At 34.3% G+C, this 13,892-nt stretch overlaps 1 protein-coding gene across 1 annotated transcript; it reads right to left on the minus strand.

The window, feature by feature from the left end:
- Positions 1-11,759: 11,759 nt before the first annotated feature.
- On the minus strand, positions 11,760-13,686 carry LOC139894179 (CASP-like protein 3A1). Its single transcript, XM_071877387.1, has 3 exons — positions 13,385-13,686; positions 12,226-12,361; positions 11,760-11,972 (listed from the first exon to the last, which is right to left on the minus strand). The coding sequence occupies exons 1-3, from the start codon at positions 13,684-13,686 to the stop codon at positions 11,760-11,762; spliced, it is 651 nt and encodes a 216-aa protein (XP_071733488.1).
- Between the last annotated feature and the right edge of the window lie 206 nt (positions 13,687-13,892).

The raw sequence follows: 13,892 nt of genomic DNA on the forward strand, positions 1-13,892 counted from the left end.
TCATTCTTTGAGTAAATAAGTATGTCATCGATGAAGACAATGACAAACTTGTCAAGATATGGTCCACACACTCGGTTCATAAGGTCCATGAACACAATTGATACGTTAGTCAATCCAAACAGCATAACCATAAACTCGTAATGACTGTAACGCGTCCTAAAAGCAGTTTTTGGAATATCATCCTCCTTCACCCGCATTTGATGATATCCAGAATGTAAATCAGTCTTCGAGTAAACTGACGAACCTTGCAGCTGATCAAATAAATCGTCAATTCTCAGTAGTGGATAACGGTTCTTGATGGTAAGTTTGTTCAACTCTATATAGTCGATACATAATCTAAATGTACCATATTTATTTTTGACAAACAAAACAGGAGCTCCCCACGGTGATGTGCTTGGTCGAATGAAACCACGCTCTAAAAGTTCTTGCAATTGACTTTGAAGTTCCTTCATTTCGCTGGGTGCGAGTCTGTATGGAGCCCGAGTTATTGGTGCAGCTCCCGGTACAAGGTCTATTTGAAATTCAGCGGATCGGTGTGGAGGTAGTCCCGGTAATTCTTTCGAAAATACATCAGGAAATTCTTTTGCGACGGGAACATCATTGATGTTCTTTTCTTCGGAATTGACTTTCTCGACTTGTGCTAGCACAACATAGCAACCTTTTCTTATTAGTTTTTGCACCTTCAGGTTACTAATAAGATTTAACTTCGCGTTGCTCTTTTCTCCGTACACCATTAACGGTTTTCCTTCTTCTCGTACAATGCGAATTGCATTTTTATAACATACGATCTCTGCCTTCTCCTTTTTCAACTAGTCCATGCCAATTATCACATCAAAACTCCTTAACTCTACGGGTATCAAGTCAATCTTAAATGTTTCGCTAACTAGTTTAATTTCTCGATTTCGACATATTTTATCTGCTGAGATTAATTTACCGTTTACTAATTCGAGTAAAAATTTATTATTCATAGGTGTCAATGGACTACTTAATTTAGCACAAAAATCTCTACTCATATAGCTTCTATCCGCACCCGAATCAAATAAAACATAAGCAGGTTTTTCATCGATAAGAAACGTACCCTTAACAAGCTCCGGGTCTTCCTGCGCTTCTTCAGCATTAATGTTAAAAACACTCCCACGGCTTTGCCCATTATTATTTCCCTGGTTTGGGCACGTAGTTCTGAAGTGGCCCTTCTTCCCGCATCCGAAACAAACAATGTGGGTGTTATTTGTTCCTCCAGTCGTTGGTCTGAAAGTTTCACACTTCGTCGCACCATGACCCGGTCTTTTACATTTGGTACATACAACCTTACAGTATTTGTCCTGATGATATCCATCACACCTATAGCATGGAGTTTTCTGATTGTTGTCGCCATTGTTGTTATTGAGATTGTTGTTGGGATTGTTGTTGTTGTTGTTGTTGTTATTGTTGTTGGGACGGTTATTGTAGTTGTTAGGAAGTTTGTTGTAGTCATTGTTGGGATTGCGATTGTTGTTGCGGTTGTTGGGATAGTAATTGCGATTGTGGTTGTGATTGTTGTTGTTGTATTGGTGACTCTTGTCACTGGTTTCTTCCCACTTTCTCTTGACTTGTTTCATGTTAGCCTCTTCGGCCGCCTGCTCTTTAATCCTTCCTTCAATCTGGTTCACTAGTTTGTGAGCCATTCAACTTGCCTTTTGTATGGAGGCGGACTCGTGTGAACTCACATCTTCTTGAAATTCTTTTCGGTAACCCTTTTACAAATGCGTCGATCTTCTCTTCTTTGTCTTCGAACGCTCTGGGACACAATAGGCACAACTATGTGAATCGTCATTCGTACGTGGCGATATCGAAACCTTGCATTCGTAATCCTCTAAGCTATACCTTGAGCTTATTGACCTCGTTTCTGGGACGATACTGCTCGTTCATCAAGTGCTTGAATGCTGACCACGGTAGTGCGTAAGCAGCATCTTGTTCTACCTGCTCGAGATAGGTATTCCACCATATTAACGCAGTACCTGTGAAGGTATGCGTAGCGTACTTTACTTTGTCTTCTTCAGTACATTTACTTATGGCAAACACCGATTCAACCTTCTCGGTCTACCGTTTCAATCCGATTGGACCCTCGGTTCCATCAAATTCCAAAGGTTTGCAGGCAGTGAATTCTTTGTAGGAGCATCCTACACGATTTCTAGTGGCGTTAGACCCATTGCTATTTTCAGAGTTATTGTTGTTATTTCGCATTGCAGCCTGCACTGCGGCTACATTTGCAGCAAGGAAAACCGGAATCTTCCTCGGTCATATTCAGAGTATTTCGAGTAGTCGGTGTCATTTCCTTCAAAAATAACCAAATGAATCAAGTTAATCATACAGAATATTAAGAATAGTTAATAGTATTTCGTAGCATGATATGAACTCATTTATAAAAGCTTTTTCTTCATATTAGCGTTTTATAATTTATAATTCGGGTAGTACCTACCCGTTAAGTTCATACTTAGTAGCTAATATACAATTCAACTACTACAATTCTATATGAAAAACTGATAATAATATTTCGGCTCAAAAACTTTTATACAATATTTTACAAACATACAATACCACTATTTTATATATAGGATGAAATATAGCACATAATAACTTTGCTACACAGCAGCTATAAAGGCAATTCTAGTTAATACGCAAGTTATTCAGCAAAAGAAATAAAGACACGTAATTCATAAGTCCAGAAACAAGTCATGCATTCGGGTTTTTACTAGTATTATTTCCCATCCTTGGTCTTGTGGAAAATAGCCGTTGTGACCGTTGGCTAGGTAGCATGTTGTAATGTCGTCAAAAGGACGAGGGTTACGTAATGCCCAACAGCCATGTAACAATCTAAAAACCTTGTTTCTCACCCCAACTACTGAATCCGTCACTTGTGGGAATTATTTATTTAACAGTTGTAATCCGATGTTCTTTTTCTCAATTTGGTGAGAAGCGAACATTACTAATCCGTAAGCATAACATGCTTCTTTAAATTGCATGTAATGTGATATACCCCATCTTTCAAAGGAAAGCCTTTTATAAACTAAGGCATGCCTAGAATGTCTTTCAAACGTTTGACAAACTAATTTTTCCGTAAATAATTGTGCCGATGAATTCTGCCCGACTCTAGACAAGATTTCATCAATCATATCCCCTGGTAGGTCTTCTAAAACTTTTGGTTGTCTATCCTTAACATCCATTTTGTGTTTTTATACTGTAAAATAGACGAAGATTAGATTCGTAACAGATAATTAACAAACATTTCAAGCAATTTTTACATATACCATAAAAGTACAAACACACTACTATACATATATTACACAACATGATTACAACTCTTTATTTTGACTCACTCATTTCTTCTTCTTCGGACTTGGTTCGTTTGGCTAATTTCCTAGGGATACATGGTGATCCTTTAATATGAGCCGTCATTTTCACAAATGGTTTAGAAAAACCCGGTGGCCTAGATGTTCCCGGATTATTGTTAAAATTTAAGAAATTCGGGCGTTTACGATACACATAAAGTTCATCGGAGTCGGAATCAGGTTTCTTTATTTTGATGCCCTTTCCCTTATTATTCTCTTTTGCCTTATTAAATTGAGTTGGGGTAATTTCTATAACATCATCGGAATCCTCGTCGGGATACGATTCATCAGAAAATTGGTAATTTTTCCAATATTTTGCTTCCTTGGCAGAAACACCATTGACCATTTTTAACTTTGGTCCATTGGTTGAGGATTTTCTTTTATTTAATCGTTTTACTGTAGGTATTAATATTTCTTCCTCCGGAACCTCTTCTTCTTCAGGTTCCTCCTCTTCCGGTTCCTCTTCTTCCTGTTCCTCCTCTTCCGGTTCCTCTTCGGGAATGTGTGAATCTTCCCAAAATATATTCAACTCTTCATTATTATTAGGTGAGTCGATGGAATTTGTATTAGAGGTAGACATCTATCACACAATATCAAACACGTTAAGAGATTAATATATCACATAATATTTACATGTTAATAATATGTAGTTTCCAACAAAAAGTGTTAAGCAATCATTTTTAAAGAAAACACGGTCGAAATCCAGACTCACTAATGCATCCTAACAAACTTAGTAAGACACACTAATGCAATTTCTGGTTCTCTAAGACCAATGCTCGGATACCAACTGAAATCTCCCTTTCATATTGATTATAAACGTTCCATATTAATTGATTTCGTAGCGAGGTTTTGACCTCTATATGAGACGTTTTTCAAAGACTGCATTCAATTTTAAAACAAACCATAACCTTTAAAATATTATGACGATTATCAAATAATGATAATCTAAAATATAGCATTTTCACACGACCATTACATAAGGGTTTACAATAATATTACACAATAATATATGTCTTCGAATGCAGTTTTTAAACAGTATTATACAAGCATGCTGACTCCAACTCCTGTCCATAAATTAGCATGCAACAGCGGAAGCTCTTAATAATCACCTGAGAATAAACATGCTTTAAACGTCAACAAAAATGTTGGTGAGTTATAGGTTTAGCCTATATATTTATCAAATCGTAATAATAGACCACAAGATTTTCATTTCCATTTCTCAATAACATGCAATCTGTATAAAAATCATTCATATGATGAACACCTGGTAACCGACATTAACAAGATGCATATAGAATATCCCCATCATTCAGGGACTCACATCGGATATGTTAAATCGAAGTACTAAAGCATCCGTAACCCAGATGAGGCTTGTTGGGCCAAATAGATCTATCTTTAGGATTCGCGTCAATTGGTGGCAATTATCATAAACACCAATTTTTAGCCTACCAAGCTAAAAAGGGGCATATTCGGTTCAATAATTCAAAATAGAATGTAATTTCAATCACTTGTGTCTATTTTGTAAAACATTTATAAAACTGCATGTATTCTCATCCCAAAAATAATAGATTTCAAAAGTGGGACTATAACTCACTTTCACAGATTTTTACTTTGTCGGAAATAAGACTTGGCCACTGGTCGATTCACCAACCTATAACAAATATGTACATATATATCAAAGTATGATCGAAATATATTCACAATATTTTTTATTACGTTTTAATGATTTAAGTTTGTTAAGTTAACAGTTCAACGTTAGTAATCTACAACTAGTTGTCCACAGTTAGATGTACAGAAATAAATCAATATATATTATCTCGAATCAATCCACTAGTAGTGTATACAAGTCTCAGGCTAGATCATAACTCAAAGTATATATATTATTTTGGAATCAACCTCAACCATGTATAGCTAACTCAAGCATTACTGCATATAGAGTGTCTATGGTTTTTCCGAAATATGCATATAGATGGGTCGATATGATATGTCAAAACATTGTATACGTGTCTATGGTCTATCAAGGTTACATAATATATGTTAGAATACATGTACAATATAATATAAGTTAGTTAGGATATAGTTAGTATAGATTTTTGTAAAATCATCCCGTAGTCAATTTAACCATTTTTAACCAATTTTGTTATACCTATAATTTTTCGTTTTAAATCCGTTTTGAGTAAATCGAATTGCTATGGCTTCATATTGAACTGTACTTTATGAATCTAAATAGAAAATATATAGGTTTATAGTCGGAAATACAGGTTATAAGTCGTTTTTGTAAAGGTAGTTATTTCAGTCGAAAGAACGACGTCTAGATGACCATTTTGAAAAACATATTTCCACTTTGAGTTTAACCATGATTTTTGGATATAGTTTCATGTTCATAAGAAAAATCATTTTCCCAGAAGAAATAGCTTTTAAATCAAAGTTTATCATAGTTTTTAATTATCCAAACCAAAACAGCCCCCGATTTCTCTACGACGGCGTATGTCCGGTTTTACGGTGTTCTTCTTGTTTCCAGGTTTTAAATCATTAAGTTAGCATATCATATAGATATAGAACATGTGTTTAGTTGATTTTAAAAGTTAAGTTAGAAGTATTAACTTTGTTTGCGGACAAGTTTAGAATTAACTAAACTATGTTATAGTGATTACGAGTTTAAATCTTCGAATAAGATAGTTATATATATATATATATATATATATATATATATATATATATATATATATATATATATATATATATATATATATATATATATATGAATCGAATGATGTTATGAAAATCATTACTACCTAAAGTTTAGTAGGTAACCCTACTGGAAGTGACAAGAAATGATCTAGCTTCAAAGAATCATTGGATGGCTTGAAGTTCTTGAAGTAGAATCATGACACGAAAACAAGTTCAAGGAAGATTTTTACTCGAATTAAGATAGTTTATATTTATAGAAATCGAATCAAAGTTTGAATATGAATATTACCTTAAATTAGAAAGATAACCTACTGTAAGTAACAAAGGTTTCTTGATCTTAGATGATTACTTGGAATGGATTAGAAAGCTTGGAAGTATACTTGCAAACTTGAAAGGAATTTTGAAGTGTTCTTGAAGTGTTCTTCCTATGATGATTATAGCTTGATTCTTGAAGTAGTTTTTGATGAAAATGATAATTTAATTACTGGGAAAATTTGTTCATATGTATGTGTGTGTGTGTGTGTTGAGAGAGAATTAGAAAAGAAAATGGAAATGAAATGAAGTGAATGGTGAGTGGTCAGTGGTGAGTGGGGTTAAAAGGAGTTCTAGTTAGTTGACTAGTTCATGGTAGAAGTTAAACTTGATTAGTCATGCATGACATAATCAAGAGTGGAATCCTATGCTAGTTCCTATTGGTATATACTCATAGTAAGTACGTCTAGAAGCTGGGTATAATATGAGTACGAAGACTGAATGAATATGAGTAGAATTGTTGATGAAAATGAACGAGAATGTAATTGTAAGAATTTTTGTTAAGTAGAAGTACTTTGATATGTGTCATGAAGTCTTTCAAAAGTGTATTAATACCTCTTAATACACTACATGTATATACATTTTAACTGAGTCGTTAAGTCACCGTTAGTCGTTACATTTAAGTGTTGTTTTGAAACCTTTAAGTTAACGATCTCATTTAATATAGTTAATCCATTGTTTATTATATCTTATGAGATGTTAAATTATCATGTTACCATGATAACATAGTGTATGAATATATCTTAATATGATATATATTTTTTAAAATGCCGTTACAACGATAATCGTTACATATATTACTCGTTTCGAAATTCTGAAGTTAGTAGTCTTGTTTTACATATGTAGTTCATTGTTAGCACACTTAATGATATATTTATTTATCATTTTATCATGTTAAACATAGTATATTAATATCTTAATACGATACATATATATATATAGTAAGACGTTGTTATAACGATAATCGTTATATATATCATTTCGAGTTTCTTAATTCAATAGTTTCATTTTTATGTATATAACTCATTGTTAGTATACTTAGTGAGATAATTACTTATAATAATCTCATGTTAACTATATATATATATATATATATATATATATATATATATATATATATATATATATATATATATATATATATATATATATATATATATATATATATATATATATATATATATATATATATATATATATATATATATATATATATATATATCATTTAGTTGTTACAAGTTTTAAACGTTCGTGAATCGCCGATCAACTTGGGTGGTCAAATGTCTACATAAACTCATTTCAATTAATCAATTCTTAACAAGTTTGATTGCTTAACATGTTGGAAACATTTAATCATGTAAATATCAATTTCATTTAATATATATAAACATGGAAAAGTTCGGGTCACTACAGGTTTGTCTTGATTTCCGATTGATGAACAAGAAGGAAAATGGAATTCTTAGATTTTCTGACTCGCCCCCGGCTACGTGTCCTTTGGACCCTTCGCCCGCCGCCACGAGTGGAAGCAAGCACCTTGAAGGAAATTTCCATCGTGAAGGATTCAATCCAGCCACAGATTCCCATACGGCTACCTTGTTACGACTTCACCCAGTCAAAGATCCCACCCTGGTATGAGCCAATAAGACCGCAAAAATCCTTTGTGGCACTAATGGTACACATAAATCATGGGTGATCATTGGTCCGATGCTTCGGGCAAAAACTATTCCTAGGATGTGACGGGCGATGTGTACAGGGCCCGTGTACATATTCATCACGGCATGTTGATCCGCGATTACTAGCGATTCTAACTTCATGTTTTCGAGTTGTAGAGAACAATCCAAACTGAGGCAATCTTTCCAGATTTGCTCCGCCTTAGAGCCTTGTTTCCCATTGTAATTGCCATTGTAGCACGTGTCAGCCCATAAAGGCTATGAGGACTTGAAGTCATCCCCACGTTCCTCCAGTGTATCACTGGATGTCCTACGTGAGTGCGGAATGCACCTATTTGTTTGTTTCGGAGCCATTTTGGTAGGGCGTACTAAACCCACTACGTACCACACCACCGGGCGTCTTGCCTGATTGCCCAGTCTTTCTCTGCCGTCAACTCGACGTCGTCTACACATGCAAGATAAGGCTAAAAAGTTGACTATACTAACCAAGCGAGAAATTACCTTTCTATCTTCTTAGTCAAGCGCGCTAGCTGCAATCAAACTAAAGCTCACACTAGAAAATAAAGGGCTTAGGCTTTGAAAGGCGCCGACTACCTTCTTACTGACAGCACAGCTACATGCTGGCACTTAATTAGTAGTTCTAACACGTCACTCGACTCCTCGGCTGACTTCGGCTGTGCACCAGAATATGCGATATTCACTGGCCCAAGAGCACCCCTCGAGTAAAAGCTTCTACAACCGGTTGACTAAAATGAGGATCCCAAATTTTGCATGTGCAATAGGTCTTAAATGTAAAGGGTCCTATACTCATGACTCAAAATTTCCTTGCCAAGCTACATGAAAAAGATTTCCGGAAGTCCACTGAAAAATTATTGCTAATTGCCCGAAGTGAGAAGCAAAAATATTCTGATATAGACGTTCCTCAGTAATATCATCATGAGTCTCGAAGTCATGCGCGGTAGCAGTACCAAACCATATACAACGAGTAGTGGGGTCCTGAACTAAGCCTTGGCTAAACCTTGGAAATCTTAATGCCATAATGCCTTTCAAATTCTCCTAGCCATTATCCTACTGCAATAATTGTTACGAAGAAGAACGCCTATGTTGTGGCAATTCCACTCAGAAGGTAGTGGGTTATCCCTACAAAACGTCCTTGTACAATGCTTAAGGCTCTCGGCTGGGTAGCAGGAGAAACTTTTAATTTATCATGAGCCCAAACGATGGATCCAATAAGTTCTTGCCAATAATCTCGTCCACTTGATAAAAATATTAAACTAAAAGCCCATACAAAATCGGCACCTAGGAAAAAAGGCAATATGCGGATAATGAAGAACCATAAGACTGAATTATCTGGGATGCCTGTGCCCATAGGAAATCGCGGAGCCACCCATTAATAGTAATAGAACTCAGCGAAAAGAATGTATGAGTCCTTTTTCCTTTCTTAAACCTGTGAGAACACTCTAAGAATATACCAGCAAAGACCTTATTCAATACTTGATAAATTGCATATATCACTGTCATTTTTATGTGGTTGAGTAAGACGGCGTAGCTTCCCAGGTTTATTAGGTTTTCCTAATGTGTGTACTAAATTTACGAAACTTCTTTGATTTATGAAAAAGATGACACCGGATACTAATTGAGATTTAGGCATATCTGGTATTTTCCGACATCAAGTGTATATCTCTTCATGAAATTGCTTAAGGACTCGTCATGATGCATTTTAAATTCGAGTGCGTCTAGATGCGTTAACGTGAAGCTTTGCAAACTTTGATATTGCATAACAAACTTGGCTCTTAAGTCTAGAAAACTAGTTTTTTTTTGTGCTAGTAAGCTTGCAAACCATTCCCTAGTCATTTTCTGCAAGATCATAGGAAACATAAGGCATGAAACTTCATCCTCCCAATGTTATAAACGCATAACACCCTTGGACATAGCTAAAAAATCTTGTGGACAAAAATTTGAGTTGACTCTATGAATGATGGTAGTTTTGTTGCTTGTTCACTGATTATTAACGCAAAAAGGTTGTCTACAACTTTTGCTCGTATAGCAGGTTGTGCTAATTTATTCTTGTATTTAGTCGGTGTTGTTTTGATTAAAATACCATTTAACATTTTCGTTGTCATTCCTTCTGACACAAATTCTTCGCCGTATTCATCCTCATTTTCTTCTTCTTCTTCTTCTTCACTGTGGAACATTTCTTTATCTTCTTCTGCTTTATCACTTATTGAAATGCCTAACTGTTCCAAAAGCTTAGACGCTTAGTGTTTTGTCAGTACTTGCTTCTTAAACGTTTATTTCCCCTTTTGTTTTAATGTTTTCTTGAATGATACGATTTGCAGTCCTTGGCTTGCGTTCCACTTGCTTGTTCGTGATGTGCCAGTCGTCAACTTGTTGAAGCGTTTTGTTGTTTCATTTATTATTTCTTATGGTATGTCTTCACTTGTGTTTTCTTCTTCCTCTTCGACAAGAATTTCTTCAATAGTAACTTGTTTCAACGATATGTTTTCGAGCCGTAATCTGTTGGATGGTTCCATTAATGTGTTTGTCGAAGGCACGTCACTTGATACTGTTAATGTCTTTTTCGCGTTTTTTGGTTTTTTTTTGGAATGAATGGCGCCATATGTTTTTATATATTTTCGTCCAGCGGCTAGCAAATATCAATGCAGGTCTAGAACTACTTACCGTGATGAGGTGAGTTGACGATTGATGTTTACTCTCGGGATGGAGTCCCTGCAGACCCGGATCACGGCCAGAACTGGCTTAATCAATCTTGCAGAACCAAAAGTGTTTGTTCGTCTAGCGCCATGCGGTTAAATCTTCAAGTTCTAGAATGAGAAAGTACCGTGTAAGAGTAAGTGTGTTCTCTGACACAAGTTACTAGATGATGTAAAATGATGACCCACGAGGTATATTTTATAGGCACAAGTTCTCTGTGATGTTCGAAGACACGTTTCATGTTATGATTGATTGATTTAATGTGAGGAATGCGTAACCAACTTTGTGCTTAATGCTGACGTGACATATGTGTTGCTCACATATTCTTTTTAGGGTTTAAGCATAGAAAGTTGCATTCAGGACTTACGCAAAATGTTGGGCGACATATTTTATAGTTTAGAATGCTTTTCTCGACGGAAGACGTTGAACGACTTTATATTAGAATTGACATTAATGTTATTTTTATGTCTTTTAAGTGTCTTTTCTGTCTTAGAATGAGTTTTTTATGCGTATAAATCATTAAAAAAACATAAATTGGGTAGAGATGCGTGTCTTATTCAATTAATAGTTAAAAAACGCGCCCAAAGACTATTTTTTACTACAACATATACTTCTATGATTAAAAACATAAATACACATATATACCGTTTTCGTAATTTACGTGTAAATTATAAGTATCATTTGAGAAGTTACATTTGTCTCAGAGTACTAATTCAGTCTCTTCAAACTCTTATATATATATATATATATATATATATATATATATATATATATATATATATATATATTTTGAAATGTCCTTGCGGCTTGAAATCTTGAATATATCCACGTATTGATGGTAGAATAAATAATGAAGAATCAGAACCATAATAAGCAACATGTATGGATCTTAATTTTAAAGATCTCCAACATTAATTTCATTATCTGGGGATATATTAGATAAGTACACGAACTAAGAAACATATCACTAATATTACGAACTGATATATCAAGCAGGATCTAACTAATTTGATAGCCAAATGACATCAAGAACCGCAGAAATTGCAAGCAAAACGCAATTGAAGAATGCAAATGCAATTGAAACTCCAACACGATCGCAAAAGTGATGCAACGGCTTACAGAAATTGGGTAGAGATGCGTGTTTTATTCCTGTTCGGTTTAAGTTAGTCACACCTGTTGCAGCTGATCCTGCACTTACCATAACATACGCAAACACCTATATATATTTATATATAATTGTAATTAGTTACATGTTAAAATTGAACCAGCATTTGGGGTAACACGAAACACGCAAGCTAACCTTGCATATTGCGTTTTGCAAACAATAAGATAAATTTGCAACTTCCTAAAAAATGGACAGAATGCTATATACCTTTATAAAAGGCAACTTCATTATTAAATAGTTGTACATAATGGTGAATTTATCAAATACAGTATTATAATGAAAAAAATCATTAACATAACGATACCTGGTCGATGGTAAAAATGAGCCATGCATGGTTCCTAGACGAAAAGACTGACGATTTTCTAAGCGTCCTTGACGTCGTCATCAACAGTTGAACAAGAGAGTGAACCCCTACAACCGCCGATACTCCAACCAAATACCTGTGAATCGATTAATACAAACTTTTTCCGTTTAATGATAACACGAGAAAACGCATGATCACCAAATCATCATGAAATTAAGCAACTTAATCCCACACGCATTCACCCTCATATAGTTCAAAAACACTTCATTCGAATAGTATGTTCAACTTTCTTGGTTCATAATAATCGTATACATTTCTAACTACTCATTCATAAGTAGCTAACCCATAGGTGATCAGTTAGAAATTGCATGAATGATACTACGGTGTAATTTTTTATTTTTTAAGACTTGAAAAAATTCTCCAATAAATGATTCTATACTACAATTCGAATTTAATCAATTAAATAAATACATCCTATAAAACAATTCAAGGTAATAAAATTAGGTAAAAATAAAATTATTATTCTCCAGGTCCAAAAATAAATATTCACATTTTCAAGTTAAATTATATAAACATAAGAGTTCCTTCCAAATATAAATAACAAAACTTACCATGTTAGTCTTATTTTATGAAGCTATAGTTGGATTCATGTGATATCCAGGCAAAAATGGACAAAGGTGTCACATTATCAAATAAGATTCCAGTTCACAAATCACAATGGTATAGAATTCACGGGTAGCTACAACTTATTATAAAATAAGAAAAAGAAACTAATTCGAAATTTTGTTTGCTTCCGAGTTCAATTCATTCTCAAACATCAAAAATCAAAAATACATACAATTTGACGGTAAAAAAAAAAAAAAAAAAAAAGGTAAAGGATTCCCCAATCTCTAATCTCTCAATCACATCTCTATTTCTTATTTAAATTAGATAATTATATCTCTTTAATTATCACGTACAATAGCCTAACATCTAACATCCAATATAACTATAACAATTAACAACATAAGCTAGAATAACATAATACCCCATTTCCTATGACTTTTAACAAAGTTGGTTTGTGATAGATTGGAAGTATAATACAACATTTTAATAACTCTAATAAGTCATGATTTACTAGTATGATCACTAATGTAATTATTAGTAAATGAGGACTTACTTAAATGAACCTGAGAAGGACCACTTGGAGTAAAGAGGGAGATTAAATCCATAAATCAAAATACTCGATTTTTCTTTAGCAGAAATCATAACAAACACCGATATCAATGAAGCTGCTAAAGAAACAAAGCGTAAAATGATATGCATTACATCGTAGTTTAATGAAAACTTTTTGGTTGATGTGATCATGGGTCCGAGATTCATGGTGCCGGTTTCAACCTCGGCGGCAACTTTGGTAATGGTGGTGTGATCAGGTAGTTGAATGGTGGTTTCAAGTGGTGGTGGTTTGTGGTCATTTGTCATGTTTGTGTTGTTCTCGGTCTGTGATATAAGAAGACAATATATATCGGTGAGTTTTGATGGTGAGATAATAAGGGAATATAAATATATGTTGATATATATAAGTATATAGTTAGGTGAAGGATTTGTCCATCTTCAATTTTTTAATCAATATAGGCGTGAGTACGTATTAGATTGTTAATCTTGCGTTTCATTCTCATTATGAATTG

This window comes from Rutidosis leptorrhynchoides, chromosome 2 (assembly GCF_046630445.1).
Source record: "Rutidosis leptorrhynchoides isolate AG116_Rl617_1_P2 chromosome 2, CSIRO_AGI_Rlap_v1, whole genome shotgun sequence".
NCBI classification, from domain to species: domain Eukaryota; kingdom Viridiplantae; phylum Streptophyta; class Magnoliopsida; order Asterales; family Asteraceae; genus Rutidosis; species Rutidosis leptorrhynchoides.

Coding starts and splice junctions, on each gene's coding strand:
- LOC139894179 (XM_071877387.1), bottom strand. CDS start 13,686: ATGACAAATGACCACAAACCACCACCACTTGAAACCACCATTCAACTA. Junction 12,362..13,384: donor TCCTTCTCAGGTTCATTTAA/GTAAGTCCTCAT, acceptor ATCGATTCACAG/GTATTTGGTTGGAGTATCGG. Junction 11,973..12,225: donor TCATTTTTACCATCGACCAG/GTATCGTTATGT, acceptor AAATATATATAG/GTGTTTGCGTATGTTATGGT.